Source organism: Zerene cesonia, chromosome 29 (genome assembly GCF_012273895.1).
Source record: "Zerene cesonia ecotype Mississippi chromosome 29, Zerene_cesonia_1.1, whole genome shotgun sequence".
NCBI classification, from domain to species: Eukaryota; Metazoa; Arthropoda; class Insecta; order Lepidoptera; family Pieridae; genus Zerene; species Zerene cesonia.
In genome coordinates this window covers 6,493,984-6,514,098 of record NC_052130.1, presented here as the reverse complement: position 1 = coordinate 6,514,098, position 20,115 = coordinate 6,493,984, and the positions used below count along the sequence as shown (strand labels likewise).

At 33.1% G+C, this 20,115-nt stretch overlaps 1 protein-coding gene across 1 annotated transcript in view; it reads right to left on the bottom strand.

The window, feature by feature from the left end:
- Positions 1-10,230: 10,230 nt before the first annotated feature.
- The window catches only part of LOC119837818 (octopamine receptor beta-1R-like), a 63,050-nt gene continuing 53,165 nt past the window's right edge, over positions 10,231-20,115 (bottom strand). The window contains exons 5-6 of the mRNA XM_038363589.1: positions 19,501-19,669; positions 10,231-10,259 (exon numbers count right to left, since the gene is read on the bottom strand). Of these exons, the coding sequence (XP_038219517.1) occupies positions 19,501-19,669 (169 nt within the window). The 3' untranslated portion in view covers positions 10,231-10,259. The remainder of the gene's footprint in view (positions 10,260-19,500; positions 19,670-20,115) is intronic.

Genomic DNA, 20,115 nt, shown 5'->3' with positions numbered 1-20,115 from the left:
TAAGCTTAGCTGCCTTTTCTTTTAATTCCACACTTTTGTGTAGTATAGGAGCTAATACATATTTATTATAAATGTTATTGTTAAGCATTCTCTTGTGAGGTTATTCACCTCAACTTGCAGACCCTTAGGCGCCACATATGTAGTGTTTATATCACACAGGGGCGTCCATACATTTCGTAATTGTTTTAATGGACTGGGGTGAAATTATATTTCATGAAATTAGCAGGGCAGAGGGCTGACAAAAAAACAACATGCGTTTTTTTTTAACAATAAAATATAACGATTCGTTGAGAGATATTTCAAATTGATATATAACAGCGAAGCATGGAAAGATTCAAATTTGTTTTATTTACTATCGTTTGAAATATAATGTGGAAGTTTCTTCCCGTTCCCTTGTGTTGCTTGTCGAATTGAAATAATAAAAAATCTGACTAATGTACAATAAAAGAAGCAGTTCAGTTTCACGAGAAGATACAGGGAAGATGGGGTGGAGCCCAAGTTCTCAACATATCAGGAAATAACTTAAAAATTCCACCCGTAATGAAAGTATAGGCTATGTACTGAATAGGAGATCATGCACATTTATAAAGTATTGTAGGGTTTATATATCTTTACGTTCACGACAATGTTAATAATAGTATCTGTTGATTCAAAAACTAATGTGAAAACCGTTTTCAAAATTTTACCTTTACAAATTGATAAATGTTAAAACTATGTAATAAGGATTCAATAGTACTTCAGTTTAATTGAATACATAAATATTTGAGTTTGAGATTGTGTTAGTAACTTTTTCGCACTATATCAACGTCGTTTTGTAGGACTTTAGTAGAAAATGGCTGGACTAAAAACAGAAGCCTCATAGACCAGTGGTAACCATGTACGAGATCTAAATTTGTTTCAATAATTCATGATACGCATGTAAAATAACAAATGGGAGTCGTAAATTAAGTTAATGGCTCTTGGACCAATAATCATATAGGACCAAGATATACGCTTAATGTAATTATTATTGATCATTGATAAGGGTGCTTCACACCGCACTGAATAGTATGAAACTTGCTTTATAGAGAAGATTAAAATCTTTTTGGTGTTGAAGCCAACAACGAAGGAGGTTGCTCACTGTTATTCTTTAGGTGTGCTTACTTGATGACTTCATGGGTTTTCAACCAATTGGTGTGATTCTAAATGCGTTTGATAGGATTCTTTTTGTCCCATTTTAGAAGTTTTATTGGTACTCCCCCTCGGGGACGTCAGTGGGCTTTTTGTAGAAATAATTATTATGTAGTAACTAATTTGATTTGTTTGGTTACAGATCTAGAGGATATAGAGTAGTTCCGTTCCCTTTAATCATAAAATATGATGCGGTTAGGGTTTAGAGGGAGAGGGGTGTGGGTATAGAGGTGGGTAGGTGGGGGCAAATTATAAACTGATACGATAGATAGAACTAGACTAAATCTAAATGGGACCACAGGAGAGGCTCCAGCTTTCAAACAAAAAGAGCATCATCAAAATCGGTCAGTAGTAAAAAGTTATGAGGTTACATAAAGAAGTGTAAAACAATTCCGTGAAGTAATTCAACAGTACAGTCGAAGTGAGAACCTCATTTTATTGAAATCGGTTAAAATATAACACAAATACACGCGACTTAACTTTTATCGTCTTATATAAAAACAAAGTCCGTGTGTCCGCCATCAATTATGATGTAGGGTGTTATCTACGCGCAGTAAGCATTTAAACCTCAGTGCGCATTAGTTCGCGATATTACATTACGGCGCGGTCTAACGAGGGTCCGGCCGCCTGTTACACCGTTGCGTAACACTCAAGACATGTACACATTGTTATAATACGATTATGTTCGAAACAAACTTGCAGAGCTGAGTGAATAAGATTGAACGTAAATGCAATTATGGTAATGTATACAAATAAATTTAATATGTTATTAGAGCTAGACTTCTCAGCCCTCAATAAAAGTGCCTGAAAATATAAATTATCAACGTAGTATTCATTTAATTTGCTACCGTCCTTTTAACTACATAAATTTTGTGAAACAAGTCATATTGATAACAAAATGTTAGAACTTAGTATGCTTAGTGATTTTCCATTAGTTCGTTCTGATAACTTTATTTTCTTATCAAACTTAATCCTAATTCATTCCACATGAGTCTGTACTATTTTTATGTATATTTTTTCATTCTTGTATATATAAAGAATGTGAGTCTACATGGAAAAAGTAATGTAAAATATATGCATCATAAGTGCCAGTTTAATGTATGTTAAAAAGGTTCAATATTTTTATATCATAATTTTAAAACAGAAAGTTACATAACAAAAGAGTCATCATCATCATCAGCCCATATATGTTCCTATGAGGGTTCAGGCCATAATCCACCACGCTGGCCAAGTGCGGGTTGGCAGATGTCACATGTCGTCGAACTTTTTCTTCTTGGACACGCCGGTTTCCTCACGATGTTTTCCTTCACCCTTTAAGCAGTGGTGATGTTATTCACATGCGCAGATAAATTGATAAATCAATTTATTTCCTGCACGCTCGCCCGGTCTCGAACCTCGACTTATCGATTTTGAAGTACGAGGTTCTCACCACTGAGCCACCACTGCTTTTTTACAAATACAAACAAAAGAGTACTACAACGGTATCTATTAAGAAGGGCCATAAACTCCTAGTTGATATGACAAAAAATGTATCATTTTCGGTGTGAGTGCCAGCCTAATTGCATGTCCGAACCACATTTCCATAATTCCAGCTCAGAGCCTCGTCTCCCAAATGATAACTCATGGCACGTGACGCTGACTTCGCTCGTCAATGCGAAACTCAAGTCCTGCAGGACTATCCTTACTAATGCTGTAGTGTAGAAACTGCGAAGGTTAACTTCTTTATTTGTTTGTTTATTTGTCCCTTTTTACCTCGCAAACGAGCGATAATATAGTATCATTTTTATGTCTGGTGATAGCGAGGACGTTATCGATTGATTAATTCGGTTAATTTTGCAATTGTTTTGCAGTTATCCATGTTAACAAAGTATTTAGTAAAGATTGTTTTTCGGTTCGATATTTTTACACATAAGTGTAAAAATAGTGTGTATTACTTAATAAAGTAATAGTATTTAAATAGTATGTAGATTAATATATCTATATCTTTAAACGAGCAATTCTTGTATATATATATATATATATATATATATATATATATATATATATATAATTGGAATCTCGGAATCGGCTCCAACGATTTTCATGAAATTTAGTATATAGGGGGTTTCGGGGGCGATAAATCGATCTAGCTAGGATTTTTTTTTAGAAAATGTCATATTCGTGTTTTATTCGTGTTTTTTTTCCTGACATCTATTGGTGAATAATAATACTATTTTGCTTCGTAGATAGCTGGACAACTGAAATAACACATAGGCACTTTTTATACCGATATTCCTACGGGATACGGACTTACGCGGTTTCAACCGCGGGTCACAGCTAGTATACATAAAGGAAAGAGGTGTTAGTTATACAATTGATAACACAAGAACGGATTAACCGATTTGGTACCCAGGAGACGGACATAGGAAAGTTTTTATCCCGGAAATCCCACGGCAACGGGAACACGCGAGGAAAACGGGTCTATCTTTCCTGTGACTACGCGAGCAATGCCGCGGGCGGTAAGCTAGTTTAATATAAAAATGACAGATACCACTGTATCAAAATATAAAGGTTTTCACGTAAAAAAAATGTTCCGCGCATTCAGTTAATTCAGATGATTAAAATCTTGCGACTTCCGAGCCGGGACTCGTTGGGAACTGGGTCAGTCCATGTGAAGTAAAGCTGCTACGTTATCGCGCATCACTGTGATATAACGGTGATTTCACGGGTTACTTCAATTTGATACAAATGTTATATTTGACGTGCGAATTTAATATAATCTTCGGTGATTAATAACGGCTACATCTCAAATACAGAATCATAAAAAAACCACACAACTCCTACTATTTGTAAATCTGACTTCACTCATCGAAATAAGATTTCTTTTTGGCGTATTGCGTTCGGTTGTGTATACCTAATATTCTTTAATGTTTACTCCGTTTCGAATATTGAAAAATGCATTTGAGAACAGCTTACGCTCGATTTATATTAGGATTGTATATAGTTCTTCGAAAATTGATTTTGAACACAATTTATTACCTTTTTTGTTTCATTCAAATTACTTTTCCATTCGTGAAGCTTATAATAAGCGTTCAATTTATTAATAACTAGCCGCGCCCCGCGGTTTCAGCCGCGTAAGTCCGTATCCCGTAGGAATATCGGGATGAAAAGTATACGTTATTCCAGTTGTCCAGCTATCTACGTATCAAATTTCATTGCAATCGGTTCTGTAGCTTTTGCTTGAAAGAGAAACAAACGCACACACATCCTTACAAACTTTCGCATTTATAATATTAGTAGGATAGTAGGAAGTAGGACAGCATTTAGCATATTCAAAGTATGAGCTATTTCACAGCGTTATTTCTGCCATCACTAGCTCCACAGATGTTAGAATATTTCTATTACGAAATTCAGCACGTAGTTTTCTTTTGACTTTGCGTTGTTTCATTTTTACTGGGATTCTAAAGGATTTAATCAAAACTACCTTCATTTATGTGTCTCGTTTGTAACGTATAGGAAAACGTAATCTATTGCGATGGACTTTCACAGAAATTTTAGAGGATTAAAGATGGCTGTCGATGATAATACTAAAGTAAAACTTGGGTACGATTCAATTAATAGGGTAATTAGACTATTGCTTAATTTGTATTTATTATAAATGTATACGTAAAAACTACTTTATTATGTAAACATGGTGGTTCGCCTGATGGTAAGCGATCACCACCACCCATGAACAGAGAGGAAAAGCCTCTGCGAGTGCTTTTTTGGAGGAGGGAAAACGAGTGACGACTGGAAGGAAGGAATAGATAGGGAAAGGTGAGGAAAAGAAAACGAGCCTCCGACGGCCGCAATAATGATATGATACATTATTTTTTTAATATTGTGCCCATTTCCAAAGAGGATAAGGTTGATCAAACCAGATGTATTACATACATAGTAAATACGTATGTACATACACTCAAAAAACAATCATTCTTTAGACGTAATCGTATAAAAAACATCCCTCTTACAGGAAAGTCCCATTATATATCTGTTATCCTTAATATTAATTCTCCCGCCATTATTTATTTATTATTCATAAATTCTCTTTCGTTGTTGAAAGATATCAATTTTTCCGTGTAAGAGCCCAAATATGAATGTAATGGTTTGAGGATTTAAGCGTATTTGTGAATTTAATTCTCAATATAATTATGTAATATCAAATAATTGTTTTAACCACCAGGTGGCATATTGTATAAAATTTTATATACTTGTTAAAATATCTCAGACTACCATTTTAATTATCTACAAACTGTATATATAATGCATAGCTTTTAGATCCTCAAAAAGTTGTCTGGGTTATTTATTAAATTTAATGGAATTAATTATCTATTCTCTTACAAAGGTTTGATGCAATCTTTTCATTATTTGTTAACGGTTTCGTAACATTATACTTTTACGATTTTAACGAATGGAAGGGCTGACAGCGCCTCGCACACCCAGTGAAATTCTGGAGGACCACACCCTGTTTTGGTCAATGAGGCCATCGGCCCTAGGCTGTCGCTAGCTTGATGTAGCTTGGATACCACAAGATACACCAGCTTAAAGCCCGCGGCTTTGCCCGCGTAGAGAAATTACCATCAGAATGAGATGTTTCACCGCCGTTAAAAGTCCTGTGTCGCTCTCTAGCCTCCTAGCTATCTGCAGATACATACCATCTATACATATACATATAACTATACCATCGCTCCGTTGTGACGAAAAAACTCTTTAATTTCTAAACAGGAATACTTTTACATTTATATTAGCAAGGATATGAATTGTAGGCGTTTTTTTTTCATGTCACAGTCGGTGGAGCTGGTGGGTCGCCTGATGGTAAACGCTACCACCGCCCATGCACATTTAGAGAGGCGTAAGGTCCATTGCAGACCTTACGCTGCTACAAATGGGTTGCCGACTTTTTGGTATGGGATTAAGAAAAGAATGGCGAGAAGAATAAAGGAAAGGACTGGGAAGGGTAAGGAAAAGGATTTGAGCCTCCGTGATAAAAGAAAGTAAGTAACAATAATTTATTAATATCTCATTTATTTCACAACTGTTTACAAAATAAATTGAAACACAATCTATTCTATTTAAGAAAATATTTACACTTCCCTATATTACATTCTCTTGCTAAAACTATCCCTGGGTAATGATTCTGAGGTATTTTATTTTGAGTACATAATTTATATATTTTTCCCTCTACACTATTTACATTTTCACACATATTTATTTGTTCTTTATTTAAATAACTATATATACAACACACATTATTAATAATTTTTGATTACAATTTCGTTAATCATTAAATGAGTTATAATATCATTGAAATTCAAATACGTTCATAAAATCTTAATTACTAAATATATAGATTATACAAAATTCCTAAACTTCTCTATAAAATTAACTAAATTTATACTAACGTAAACCAAACTGATTTCATTGCCATATTTACTTCTGCTTTATTGCAACCTTCATTATCGACTTGTGCGTGTGACAGCTATCGTAATGATAATGATAGTGCTTGATGCTTCTTCTTAGCTTGGTTTAGTGTCACGCTGACCGCACGCTGACAGTCAAAACGCCTGACCTTCGCATCACATGCTGATACCTACGCGTTATCAACTATCTAACGCTTCACAGAGGTTCATACGCTTCAGCTGTCAGCACGGACGGTCAGCGTGTCTCAAACAAGCCCTAAACTGCGGTGTTTGCGTTATCTTCATAGCATAGGACACACTAAGGATAAACCGTGGTTTTCACCCACTTTTTGTGGATGAAGCAAATTAATATAAGTCTAATAGTCTTAGTTTGAAACCGTGAATTAGACAATGCTCACGTGTAGAACTTACTATATGACAGCAAAAAGTTTGTTTAAGCGAAGTGTGCATCTCAGGCGGTTTTAAGTTAGCGGGTAACGCCCTGGTAAAACTCGTAGGCGACCTCAGCCTAAAATTGTGCAAGTGAGTATGCGATACATGTGCACGTGTGTGTACGTTTGTGTGTGTGTGTTTTGTGTGTTAGTGTGTGTGAATACTGATTTTTTAAGAATTTCTCCAAATATATGACGCATGAATATTCAAAGAAGCATGAAATTTTTCAGTTCTTTTGCAATGAAAATGTGGAGGTATGTGGAAGGATTTCTCGACGTCCTTATTCTGTTTATGTAATGATAGTAAAAGAAGAACCCATAGAAATAACAAATCGAATCTATCAATAAATCTATTAACTAATCTACACGTTTCATAAGAAGTAGCGTATACACATCTGTATGTACATAGATTAGATGTATTAACATTAACTACACCCTAATGTATTTAATTCTATTAATTTATTACACAGAAGGCGATCTAATCTCGAACTAAAGTTTGTTCACATCCAAACACTTATTTTTCACATTGAAATATTAATTTATATACATATTATTAGTAGAATTATAGATATGATTTTCTTCTACAAGCTAGGTTAAGGCTTAGATATTAAATTAAGTTTAAAATATTAGATATTTCAAATAAAGAGTACTTACTTCACTAGCTCAACATTTCACTTGTCTAAATTAAGCAGAATACTCATAAGAGGCATGTATCCCTGCGTGGGAACATATATGGACTGATGATGATGATGGAGAGATATAAATACAAAGTATAAATATAAATTAAATTGCATAGTGTTGAAAAACACTTTAGTAAGCATAGAATCGCATTGTGTAAGTTATTTTAAAATGTATTGTAAAACTACGCTTCACAAAACGCAAACAAGAGACTAAATCAAATTATTTTACAAACATTGATAAATACAGTAAAGCCTGGATTTAATGAATAAATCGCCTTATGTTTTGTCTCTTTCACCCTGTTAATAATTAAAACATTCATTAACAAGGTTCTAAAGGATATATGTAATTAGCACATACAAGCTAAAGCTTCAGTTGCCACTGAATTAGAAAGAGACACAAGATGGCCTCACAATTGAAAATTGCACAAGTAGAAAGAGGCGAAATAATCAACATCATGCTGTCTCTTTCCAACCAATAAAAATTTTATCCACGACTATAATACTAAGGCGTTAATATTTATATGGTGTACACAAGAATGTTCGTAATTGATTATATTTTTAAATATTGGGCATCTATCCTAATACCTCCATTACAAAAACGAAGTTTCTAAACATATTACGTATGGAATTAAACTTTCAATGATTCCCCATAAGTCATATTAAATTATATTATAATACTTTAACACTGATAAACGTCTATTAATACTAGTTTTTTTTTTTAAATCATCTCTATTTTTATTATAATAAACCTATACACATTATCTACCCAATATTAATATTATACACACTAAATTCCATATTTATTATAATCTGTATTTTACATAATCTGTATGTATTCAAATATTTCTAATTAAAAAATTGTCCTTTATATTGACATAGAGTTGGATTGATTTCGATAATACCTCACTAGATGATAGATGCTGAATATATTATGGTAAATGAAATGTCAAAAAATAATGGATATTTTACAAGTTACACACAGATAATCAATAACAAGTACAAAATTCCGAGTATACATATTATATGTTCATTTTTATTAATATATTTTGATAACATTTGAATTTCGACATCTTTTGAATTGATTAAAACTTTCAAATAATAAGCAGTGGTGGCTCAGTGGTGAGGACCTTATGAAAATCGATAATTCAGGGGTTCGAGACCAGCGAGCGTGTAGAATGATTTTTCAATGTATCTACGCATGTGGATAACATCACGGCTGCTCAAAGGTAAAGAAAAAACCCACGAGAAAACCGACATGTCCAAGAATCAAAAGTTCGACGACATGACGTGACATCTACCAACCCGCACTTGGCCAACGTAGTAGATTATAAGCTGAACCCTCATAGGAGGTCTGTGATCCTGCAGTGGGGAACATGTATGGGCAGGCAACGATATTATCGAATAATATTATTTTGTAAAAACATATTAATCGGTTATAATGGAACATAAATAATAATAGGAAATACTTTCAGAACATAACTGTTTTTTATAATACGTGCATACACATAATACGAAATGTATACTTCTCTTTAAATCTAGTTTATTCAAGAGATTTTTTCAAACAATTCACAATACTTGATAAATTAATAACCTCATACATGCTCCAAACAGCATTTCAAGTGAATAGAACTATACATATAAAACAGAAATCGCTTTGTTTGTCCGTATAAAACCTTTCACATGCATGCAACGCAAATAGACAATGGTTTTTGAAATGGAATGTTAATATAAAGCAAACGATTTTTAACTAGTTGTTACACGTGACGGCGTTCCGTTTTTATGCAATTTAACTTAATCTCATCAAAAACGAACTACTTTTTATCTGATATCTACTATATTGATAAAAACAGAGATTAAATTTCTCAGCCATACCAGAAAAATATACAGACTCTGTAGCAGCAATACTTTTTACTAATAAATTTCTCAAATTATTTATACATCTAAAACAAAATCTTTTCTTGGATATAATTATTACCCACAACTATGGACAGATCAGCTTTAAAAAAGTTTAACATTGGCGCAATACAGCTTATATTGTATTACAAAGGCTTTATTCATAATGCGTTAAAGCCTCATTATAATAGATTAAAAAATATCAAGAATAAGCGGGTATTTTTCTATTTTCCATTCCCTTGAATATTAATCATTAAATAAATATCTGGATTTTTAAAGCTAGCTTGTAGTATGGATAATACACAACTGATAAACATACACAATCGTATATTTTTTAAATACAAACATTTTACAAATACACAATTTTCACACTACATTTTTCAAGTAGTTAACTTCTGATTCTAATCAAAGTAAAAAAATACTTATCATTTTTAACGAAAAAATTTACTGCCTCAAATTGTTAGAACTAAACTAATCTTAATGAAAAAGAGGCATTAGCTTTAAATAAAATCGGTACACTCAGTCGAAAGTTCCCAGTTAACAAGCTAAAAAAAAATACAGTTGAATTGGGAAACTTCTTTTTGGAAAGTGTAGAACAATGACCATTTGAACGTTCACATCTCGGTTCTTCTTTCTTCTTATTATACCTGGAACAATAAATATACATTTTAAACAAAGTTTTAATTTGTGACATAAAATCAATAGGTAAATAGTCCTTTCTGATAGATATATAATTAACAAAAAACTTTTTTATTCATTTATGTTAATTCGTATTAATATTAAGCTTTATTATTAAATTGATATAATCAAGGTTAGTATCTTCATATAGTCCACATAAAAAACACAATTCAATATATTATATATACGTCGTTTTGTACACAAAAACTACAAATACATCAAGATTTCGAGTATTCACGTTTTATTATCCCTACTAATATAAATCCGATCGTCACTCTGCTTGTCTATCTGTCTCTTCTTCAATCCTATACGACTGATCGATTTGGATGAAATTTGATACAAAGAAAGTTTGTAACCTGGGAAAGGACATAATTTTTCCGAATATCTTACGTCAACGAAAGCTACATGGTTAAAACCCCGGAAGTGTTTATATTTTTCTTCGACTACGCGATCGAGGTCACGGGCGTAAACTAGTATGAGAGATAATTATGGGCCAAGTCAAATTCCAGAATGGCGTGAAGGCTTGTATGGAATCCCTCATAAAAGCCTCCATGACTGTCAAATATGCCTCCATTTACGTCGAGGGAATGGCTTGGTACGAATGACATTCAACCTACGATGTTCAGATTTTATAGTTGTGTTAGCCCCTAATGAAGTTGTATTATGTGAACTTATATGAATTTCTACCTATTTGTTATTTCATCCATTGACGTAATAAGAAACGATTGTGAAGTTTTGCCTTTAACGCTACGCTTCTCTTTTAAGATACACTTTTTTACTCAAAAAACACTGGACTGATTTCAAATGATTCTTACACCATTAGAAAACTTCGTATGGTGTATATGTACCACGGACGATGAAAGAGCGAACAGCTAGTATCGTTATAAAACCAACCCAATGTCAGAGCTTATCCACTAAGTGATAAAAAATATCTAAACACAATACCAGTCATTTCTCATTATAGGTAAGTGCTTGATCGGATTTCTTAATTCAACTAGCGAAAGCTTATACAACACTGTGGAAAAAAATAATGAAAATAACTGACGGAGAGTATCATAAATAAGTTAAGAAATTTATTTTCTTATTATAATGGCATTATGTAAGGTAAGTAATAAATTTTGAGATCCAAGTTCATTTAAAATAAGTTATAATTGCAGCAAAGTAAAAATACATTTATAATTTTGGTATACCTAGTGATACTCTTTGACCGCCTTCTTGGTACAGTGGTTAATGTGTGAGCTGAGAACCGAGGGGTCTTGGATTCGTTTCAATACATGCAATGTGATAACATCGACTTACATACAACAGTAGGAGATAGACATAGTTATGACACGAGGAAAAAAAATTATTTATGGGACAAGTTATACGCTTATATAATAGAATTCCTCATAGTGGTTAATCGATTAGTATAGTAGTACTAAATTTAAAAACTATATTAAAAATGTATTAGTTCAGAGATGAAGATGACAATCCATGAAATGTTGTCGCTTACGAACTACACGTCAGTTCATTGGCATCATTTTAAAAGAGCAACTATAGAGTTCCTTGCCGGCTCTGTAGAAACTGTCTTCCGAACCGGTGGTTAATATTATAATTGTGTAATATGACGATTCAAAAGTCTAATTTGGGTTTGCTGGTGGGGACTAACAAAAAAAATGTCTCGATCTAGTACGGCACAGGCAGTAGGCTGATCACCTACTATCGATAAAGAAAATGAACAAATGAAACAGATGTATATCAGCTGTCCTATAACGCCTTACGGGGACTTCACCGTTATTTTAAGATGCTCTTGCAAGTGAGTGAAAAACAAAACATACATTGATATATACATATAGCTATAAAGCTATTCCCATATAATACACAGTGAATGTAGAACTCGACATTACGAATAGCTCTCCTTGGGGTAAAAATGTATTCATAGACATATAAGCAATAATTAATACCCCACAAAAACCATGAATACGGTCTATACGCGGGGGCGTAGGCTTACTGTAGCACCGTAGCATTCTTCTACGAAAATGTCGAATCGTAGGCGCGTAGCAATCTCGTAGTGTGAATACTACAAAAATAGCTTTCAATGAAAGAAATGTATTCTTGCTTTGTATACACTTTGTATTCAAGTTTTATTACTTCTGCGTTATGTAAGTATTAAAAATTTGAATACATTAAATTTTATTCCATAATATTATTTCACTTTAAAAAGGTGTAATTAGGCCAGCCACACATAACTGGAATGCCTCTCTGATTTCAAAAAGCACAGAAATGCATCCATTTTATCAGTTTCCCACATAAATTATGTTTTCTTTTTTTTAGATTCTTAATTTTTCAGGTCGAACTGACACAGTGTAGCTAAGGTGCAATCTGAATTCCGGATCGAGATATTAAGACTGTGAATTCAGAACGCACATGATTTTGTACGTTCCTTAATGCAATGCTCAAACACAACCGGAATAGGATTATTCTCCTATTCTTATCCTGTGATGCAAAAATTGATCTGCTATGGACCTTGATTCTGAAACTGTAATTATGGGTGATGCACGCTGAAAATCTCTTGTTGAATTAAGACTCTGAATTGAGGCAGGAATAGTGCGTGGCCCGCCTCCATAATTATTAATTCACTATACGATATAACGATTATTATGAATTGTGTTTATTACGTAATTAAGCCAGAATGTGCGAAATCTACCCATAATATATCATGGAACAAATATTATAGACGATTCAGCCAAACATACATTATAATTACTCTAGCAGTTCCTAGTATCGGATCCTAGTAATTGACTTCATTGTGAGTGAATTAAATTATTTCATACAATTAAATAGTTCAAAGCGTTTTTCCAGTATAAAAAATAGGTATCTTGGAATTTTATGACTGATTTCATTAAATGAACTTATAAAAAGGCTTCAAATAACGGCATAATTGTAATCTAAATTAAAATAAGGAGAAATGTTGAGAAATGTTTTCTATATCTTCTGTATATATTATAATGAAATAAGAATATTAAATACTAGACGCTCGTCCCGGCTTCGCCCGGATCTTGAACGCCTTCTTTCTTTCTTAAACACCTTCTTTATTCTTAATTCCTTGTAGTATTTAATTTAAAAAGATTGCTAATCAAACGCCGATATCAAAAACATTGTTGAATGAGAAGACCTCGTGATCAAATTTTTTCTATTCTTTCAAAATTTCTCATTTATAAAGCATTTCAATGCTATAAAACTAAAAATTAAACATTGTTGAATATAAAAAAAAACTCTCTAATCTTTATACGAAACGTAGGTTTGTAGAAGATATTATAACTACTACGACGACTAATCACATTATCACAGTTTGTTTGTTTGAATGTTTGTCCGTCAATCACGCTGAAACTACTGAACGGATTTTGATGAATATACAGACAGGATATGAGCTGACTTGGGTTATAGAATACTTTTTATCCTCATTAATAAATGTTCCCTTGGGATAAAACAAGAATCTTGATATCCGGGCGGAGCCTGGACGAGCGTCTAGTTGGTACTCAGGCAAAGATATAAAAAGTTTGGTCTTTCATTTAGAACATTTGATACGTTGGACCATTTAATGATCTTTTGAACAAGGTAAAAAGCATATAACATTGTCCAATTTTTAAGGGAAATTGAAATGAAAAGTCATAATATGTATATTCACATGAAAAATCTGTTTTGCCAGTTACAGAATAACAATTGTATATATTTATACGCTTTTGTTTGTATAGATTGTTTTATTTGGACGATAAATATGAATGAAACTGATTTATCTCATCGTATTAGAAGGTAGACAATCCAGCGAGCCCTCGCTTTTCTTATACACAATATCAGGTCATTAACCAGTACGATATAACTCAACTAACCAAACACGTTTCGTTTATCAGATATAAGTCATATTTCATTTCACACTAAACTTACTTCAATCAAAAAAACAATTACACGAAACATTATCGTCATTAAAAAATAATCTGTCACACGAAATGCTTTCTTAAGCCTCAGCTATAAAGTACAATATCGTATAAAATAAGTGGATAAATTCGGGCCGGCTTAGCGATTTGAGAACGGTCTCAAAGTCTTTTTGTCAGCTATAAGTATAATGGAAATTCGATTTATTGTGATATAGAGGGTGGAATGCCATTATAATTGTTACTGAGTCGAGCGGTTGATGCAAACAGTGATGGTCTGAGATGAATCGTACTTTTTGTTATTATATGTAGACTTTTTTTGTAATATTCTTTGTTTACACATATCAGTACATAAATAAGTGTGAGACTGTGCCTAAACTAGGTAATAAAATTTGCCTGTATGTTAGGTCACCAGGCCCCCACTCCTCACTACCCTACGACCAACGACGAGTCTTGGGATCGAATGATTGGATATATAATGCCAGTCATTCATAAGTTGTATATAGTGTGCTATCTTTCGAATCTATTTTAAGAACATTGTCTACAAATTATATAGCTATTTTAACGTATGATTATATTTTCTGATTTACCCGCCTGGCTATAGCGAATTTATTTGGGAATGAGATGTTTCACCGGGGTAAAAAAGCCTATGTCTCTTTCAGGCTTCCTAACTATCTTCAAACAAAAAAATTAATAACATAAAATCGCTACATTTGTGTCGGTTCTTATATTATATTCGCCTTTAAATGACTGATTTATATGCTTTTTATATGGTTTATATGATTTACTCAAATATCATAAATATCTTTATTACTGTCATTGCTCGTTTTTATTTCTTAATTTCAAACACAACTCAGTCAAAATACAGTCAGACGAAACAATTTAGTTCCGTCAGATAGCACGCGTCTTGCCGAAAATCGTGAATACTTCCTCAGCTGTATAAACGCTTTGTTTATTGAGTTTTATCATTCCCTCCACGGAATAATACATTCTTTATGAAGTATTTGAGACTTGAATACAATGATCGATCGTTTTGTTTCGCATCTTATCAGAAGATGGCGCTTGAGATCTCGTTAGACTGATATTTAGAGGAGTGAAAGCATTCAATTTGGCGCGATAACAAAATGTCTTTGTTACAACTAGTTCTAACTAGGGAAAAGGTGTACTAATTCCCCAATTTTTTAATATCATCAAAATAATATAAATAAATATTTTGTTTCTGGACGTGTTGCTTTGTAAATTTCGTCTTTAATGCGTCCGAATAAGGTTGAATTAAATTGCTTAAAATGTATTATTACTTTTGGTAATTTTTAAAATACACCTTAAAGTAATGCTGATGAGTTTAATTTCGGTAAATGTGTGTTTCTTGCAACTAGAATTTTCAAAAATAAGGCATATTTAACAATTCATTAAGAAAGATAGCAGTAAAACCCACAGAGCTCTTGAAGTAGTCAACAATGACAATTGTTAAATATGACAATTGTGTTTTTTTTATATTGGCAATATATTTGATGTTAAATCAGTACACAAATACGGATTTAACATAAAATAAATTACCAACTAATCTCAATATAAATCGCTCGGAAAATATCAATTAATTATTATTCATTTATCTTGACATCGCGAAACAATTTGAAATTCCATTACCGCCGAGGGGTCGGTATAATGTTTTATTAGATGGGAATTGAGTCACAGGATATCCATGCAATGGAGTAAGATTTTGATAAGGCTTCAGGTGAAACACTCATTTTATATAGAACTTTATAAAAATGAATACTTTTTTAGAAAATAAAATGCAACATGTAATGTGTACTTCATAAATTCAAAATCAAACTACCAGGGTACCAGATCAAGAGGGTAAAATTGTATGATACCCTAAAAATACTAAGACTTTCTGTCGTCTTTCGCAGTTCATTTGTCTGTCTGTTCGTGAGGATTTATCTCATGATTCGTGGTAGTTGGCAAAAATTTTCAAAAATGATACATTTCTGTTGATGCTAAAACAACAAATAATAAAAAATCTAGGTTAAACGCCAATTTCACGGTTATTAATTGGATGGGTGTTCATTTTATTTTGCAGTTGCTGTTTAACTTATTTGTACCCTTAATGTAGGTCGACTAGCACTTGACTGATTTTATATACGCATTTGGTAATGTCTATTACGTGGAGAGCAAACAGGTCGAAACTGGTTTAATAACCCTAAGTGATAAGGGTGTTTTAATTTAAAAATTACTAGATATAATTTTTATGGTAACACTACATTTGCTGGGTTACCTCATTATTTAAAACTAGTTAAAGCTGGAAACAGTGTTATTATAAAAAATGGACAAATATAAAAATATATAAACGAAAAGCTATGAAATCGTTCAAAGCAAAGCGGATAAAAATCAGTTGATATAATGTAGAAGTTATACAATTAAATGACTTAAGGGACATCGTCAATAAACATTAATAGTCGCCCGGGGGTTTAAATATGGATTCTAATAAATTTATTTCGAGCGCTCTCATCGGTGAGGTTTAACAATAAATAATGTGAATTTTGTTTTTAAATGTCGCCTGTGAAGTCACGTATGGGGCAGATGTATTTAAAAATTTCTTAATTTTTACTTGGCCACGACCGTGGATAACGCGTAAGCGTAACACCGAAGGGCCGTGAGTTCGATTCCCGGAAAATCGTTCAGTGAAACAGATGTATATCATCTGCCCCATACCCCACTAGAGGGACACGGGACTTCAAGATCTCAAATGCGTATCATAAAGAATCGTCCAATGGGAGTGAACTATTTCCCCGTAATAAAAATGTCTATAATATCTTATGTCACTCTCTAGCCTTTTAACCCTTAGCTATATCTAGATACATAAAGGACGCCTATAACGGCTCCGTTGCGACTTGAAAGAAGATCAAACAAACAAAAACACTTTCGGATTTATAATATTAGTAACGATTCCAGTAACATTCTAAACCTCAAGATTCGTTTAAAAATGTGCTAATTTAAACATTTCTTTATGCATTTTCATATTCACGTTTATAAATTCAATTTCACATTTATAAATTTTAAAATGTACATCTAGGATTTTCAATTATTTATATCCCCGCTATGAGAATTAGATTTAATTATTCAAGAATATGAAAGTTTGGCGTAAACAATTGGTAAATCATTTGGCCCACACGTGTATCGCGCGTATTACTATTAATTATTCAAATTTTATTACATCAGCCAATAAAATCAACTATTTCGATTAGTTATTGAGCACTTGGGTTAATTATTGTTTTTGAATATGTGTATGTACATCTACTCGTTAATTAATTTATTTGAAACATATCATAAATAATTGATTTATTTGAGTTTTTATATAGATATTGGTATGGTCTCTAGGATCATATTTATTTATTTATAATACTTTATTGTTCAAAACCGTAAGTAAACCTTATACAAAATAATGGCACAATAATATTTTGTACAAAAGGCGGCCTTATTGCTAGACAGAAATCTCTACCAGGCAACCTGGTTCATCATATTGGTTCAGCTCAACTTAAAAGAGAAGGTCCCTTATTTAGGAACTGAATAAATTAATACCCGACAGAAGAACTGTTTAGAAATTAAAAACTTTTTAACGGATTTTAAACGTGACCACGCTCGCTGCAAAGTGTTCGAAACGTCGGGTTAATAATATAATGAATAAATCGCGTTTAAAATCCGTTAAAAAGGTTTTAATTTCTAAATGTATAATACTCGCGTAAAATTAAACACAAGAAAATACTAAGAAGAACTGTTGCTTGTTTTTTTTTGAAGTATGTATATATATGAAAAGAAAAATCTTTTTAGACTTTTAATACTAAGGCAAAGAGGATAAAAACAAACGACGTTATAATTTTTTATTCGCATATTCATATTTCAAGCTTTAAACATTGTGTGTTCAGGTCTCTGTCCTTCGTAAATAATTGAAACTTTTTGTTATCATGCCTAGAGGCTAAACTCTTATATTGGTACAAGCCACATGGGCTGGCACGTCGGTTCACAACTGAGAGATATGGTTCGATGTACTGAAGATGTAAATATAGGTTTTTAGTTACATAATTCTTACTATGTAATAAAAATTCTTTGTTCCGTTCGCGCCTTCCCCTGCGTAGTAATAAGAAAATATACAATGTGTGGGAGGTTTCCCTATATAACTGCAGTTCCTTTTCAATTTTTCTGGATAAAAACTATCTGAATTCCTGTTTCGGTTCTCAAACTATCTCTATATCAATTTTCATCCAAATCGGTTCAGTGGTTTAGGCGTGAAGAAGAGCCCTTTGTCTCTTCTTACTTCTCTTCTTCTTAGTTACTTTCCCATATATAATACACCTAAGAACAATCCAAAAGTAAATGTATAAGAATTGTCCCTTTTATGGGAATTAATATTTAAAGTGCTAAAGATAGTATAAATTTATCTGAGTATAGTATTATGTATCTATTATGCAGTAAAATGATGTGCTATCCTCTCATGATTGTAGGATATGTATTGTTTATTTTGTTAAATAGAAATTATTTTATTTCACATATTTTTAAACTCTGTTTCCTATATCACGTTTAGTTTACCAAGATTTGATTTTGGCACAAAATGTTACTCCTAACTACCAATGAACCAATTCAATTCCCTGCACTATAATATATAAATATATATAAATGCACTAACCTAACCTAACCTAACCTAACCTAACTACCAATGAACCAATTCTATTCCCTGCACTATAAATACACATTCAATTTAACATGCTTTCACATAACAAAATTTTACTCGAGTACTAAAAATATCTCACTTACTCGAGTACAAAAAACAATAATTTACTTACTCGTGTATGAACAATATCTCGCAACACACCACCACGTACCAAAAGCACCTCATTATCGAGCACCAACAACATCTCATTCGAGTGTAGTGTAGTAGATGTGGTAGTCGAGCACGCTTCGGCAAGAATTGGGCCAGCTCAGTCAGCCAGAAGTACCACACCCCCACAGAAGACCGGCGTGAAATAGCATTCTGCTGTGTTTCGTTCGGTGAGTGGGGGAGCCGGAGGCCCATGTCCTTTTCCTTACCCTTCCCAGTGCTTTCCTTTATTCCTATCGCCAATCCTATTTTAATTTCCCTTCCCAAAAAGTCGGCCATCCGTTTGTAGAGGCGTAAGGTCTGCTATGGACCTTATGCCTCTCCAAATGTTCATGGGCGGTGGTAGCGCTTACTATCAGGCGTCCCACCAGCTCCATTGCCGACTGTAACATAAAAAAAGAGTACCAAAAACAATATCTCACTTACTCAAGTATCAAATACAATATCTTCAGGGCGTGAGAAGGTGGCCTGCCGCAACACGTCTGCGGAAGTTGACTTGACGCAGTGGTTGTGCATATCTGACGTGTTGGAGTGGTGTTGCTCGCGCCGCTGCATGTGCGCGCAGTACCGCCGCCCGATATTGCCGCACATTGACCTTAGAATCATCATCATCATCATCACCATCATGATCATCATCATCATCATCAACAACAACAACATACATATGATACAGTACTGCTAGAAACTGCATGGATTAAATTCGGGAAATAACTGGCCTTAGGGTTTAACACTACTTAGAAGGTATTATATTATAAGCATATCAATTTGTACCTGTTTCTTTGTGAATAAATAACTATTTTATTCTATTCTATTCATCATCATCATCATAATATCCGATATGAGAATAGGATTCTATGATATTTATATTATTCATTATGTTATATTCACTGATAAAAGTTCACTTAAAAAATTAAAGTTTTGTACGGTTTGCAATATCGCGAGAGATGCTGCGGCATCTATAGTAGCCGTACTATCTATAGATTACGATCTAGCGTATTCATTTATTATTTTGAGGATGCATATTAATAACATCAGATATAT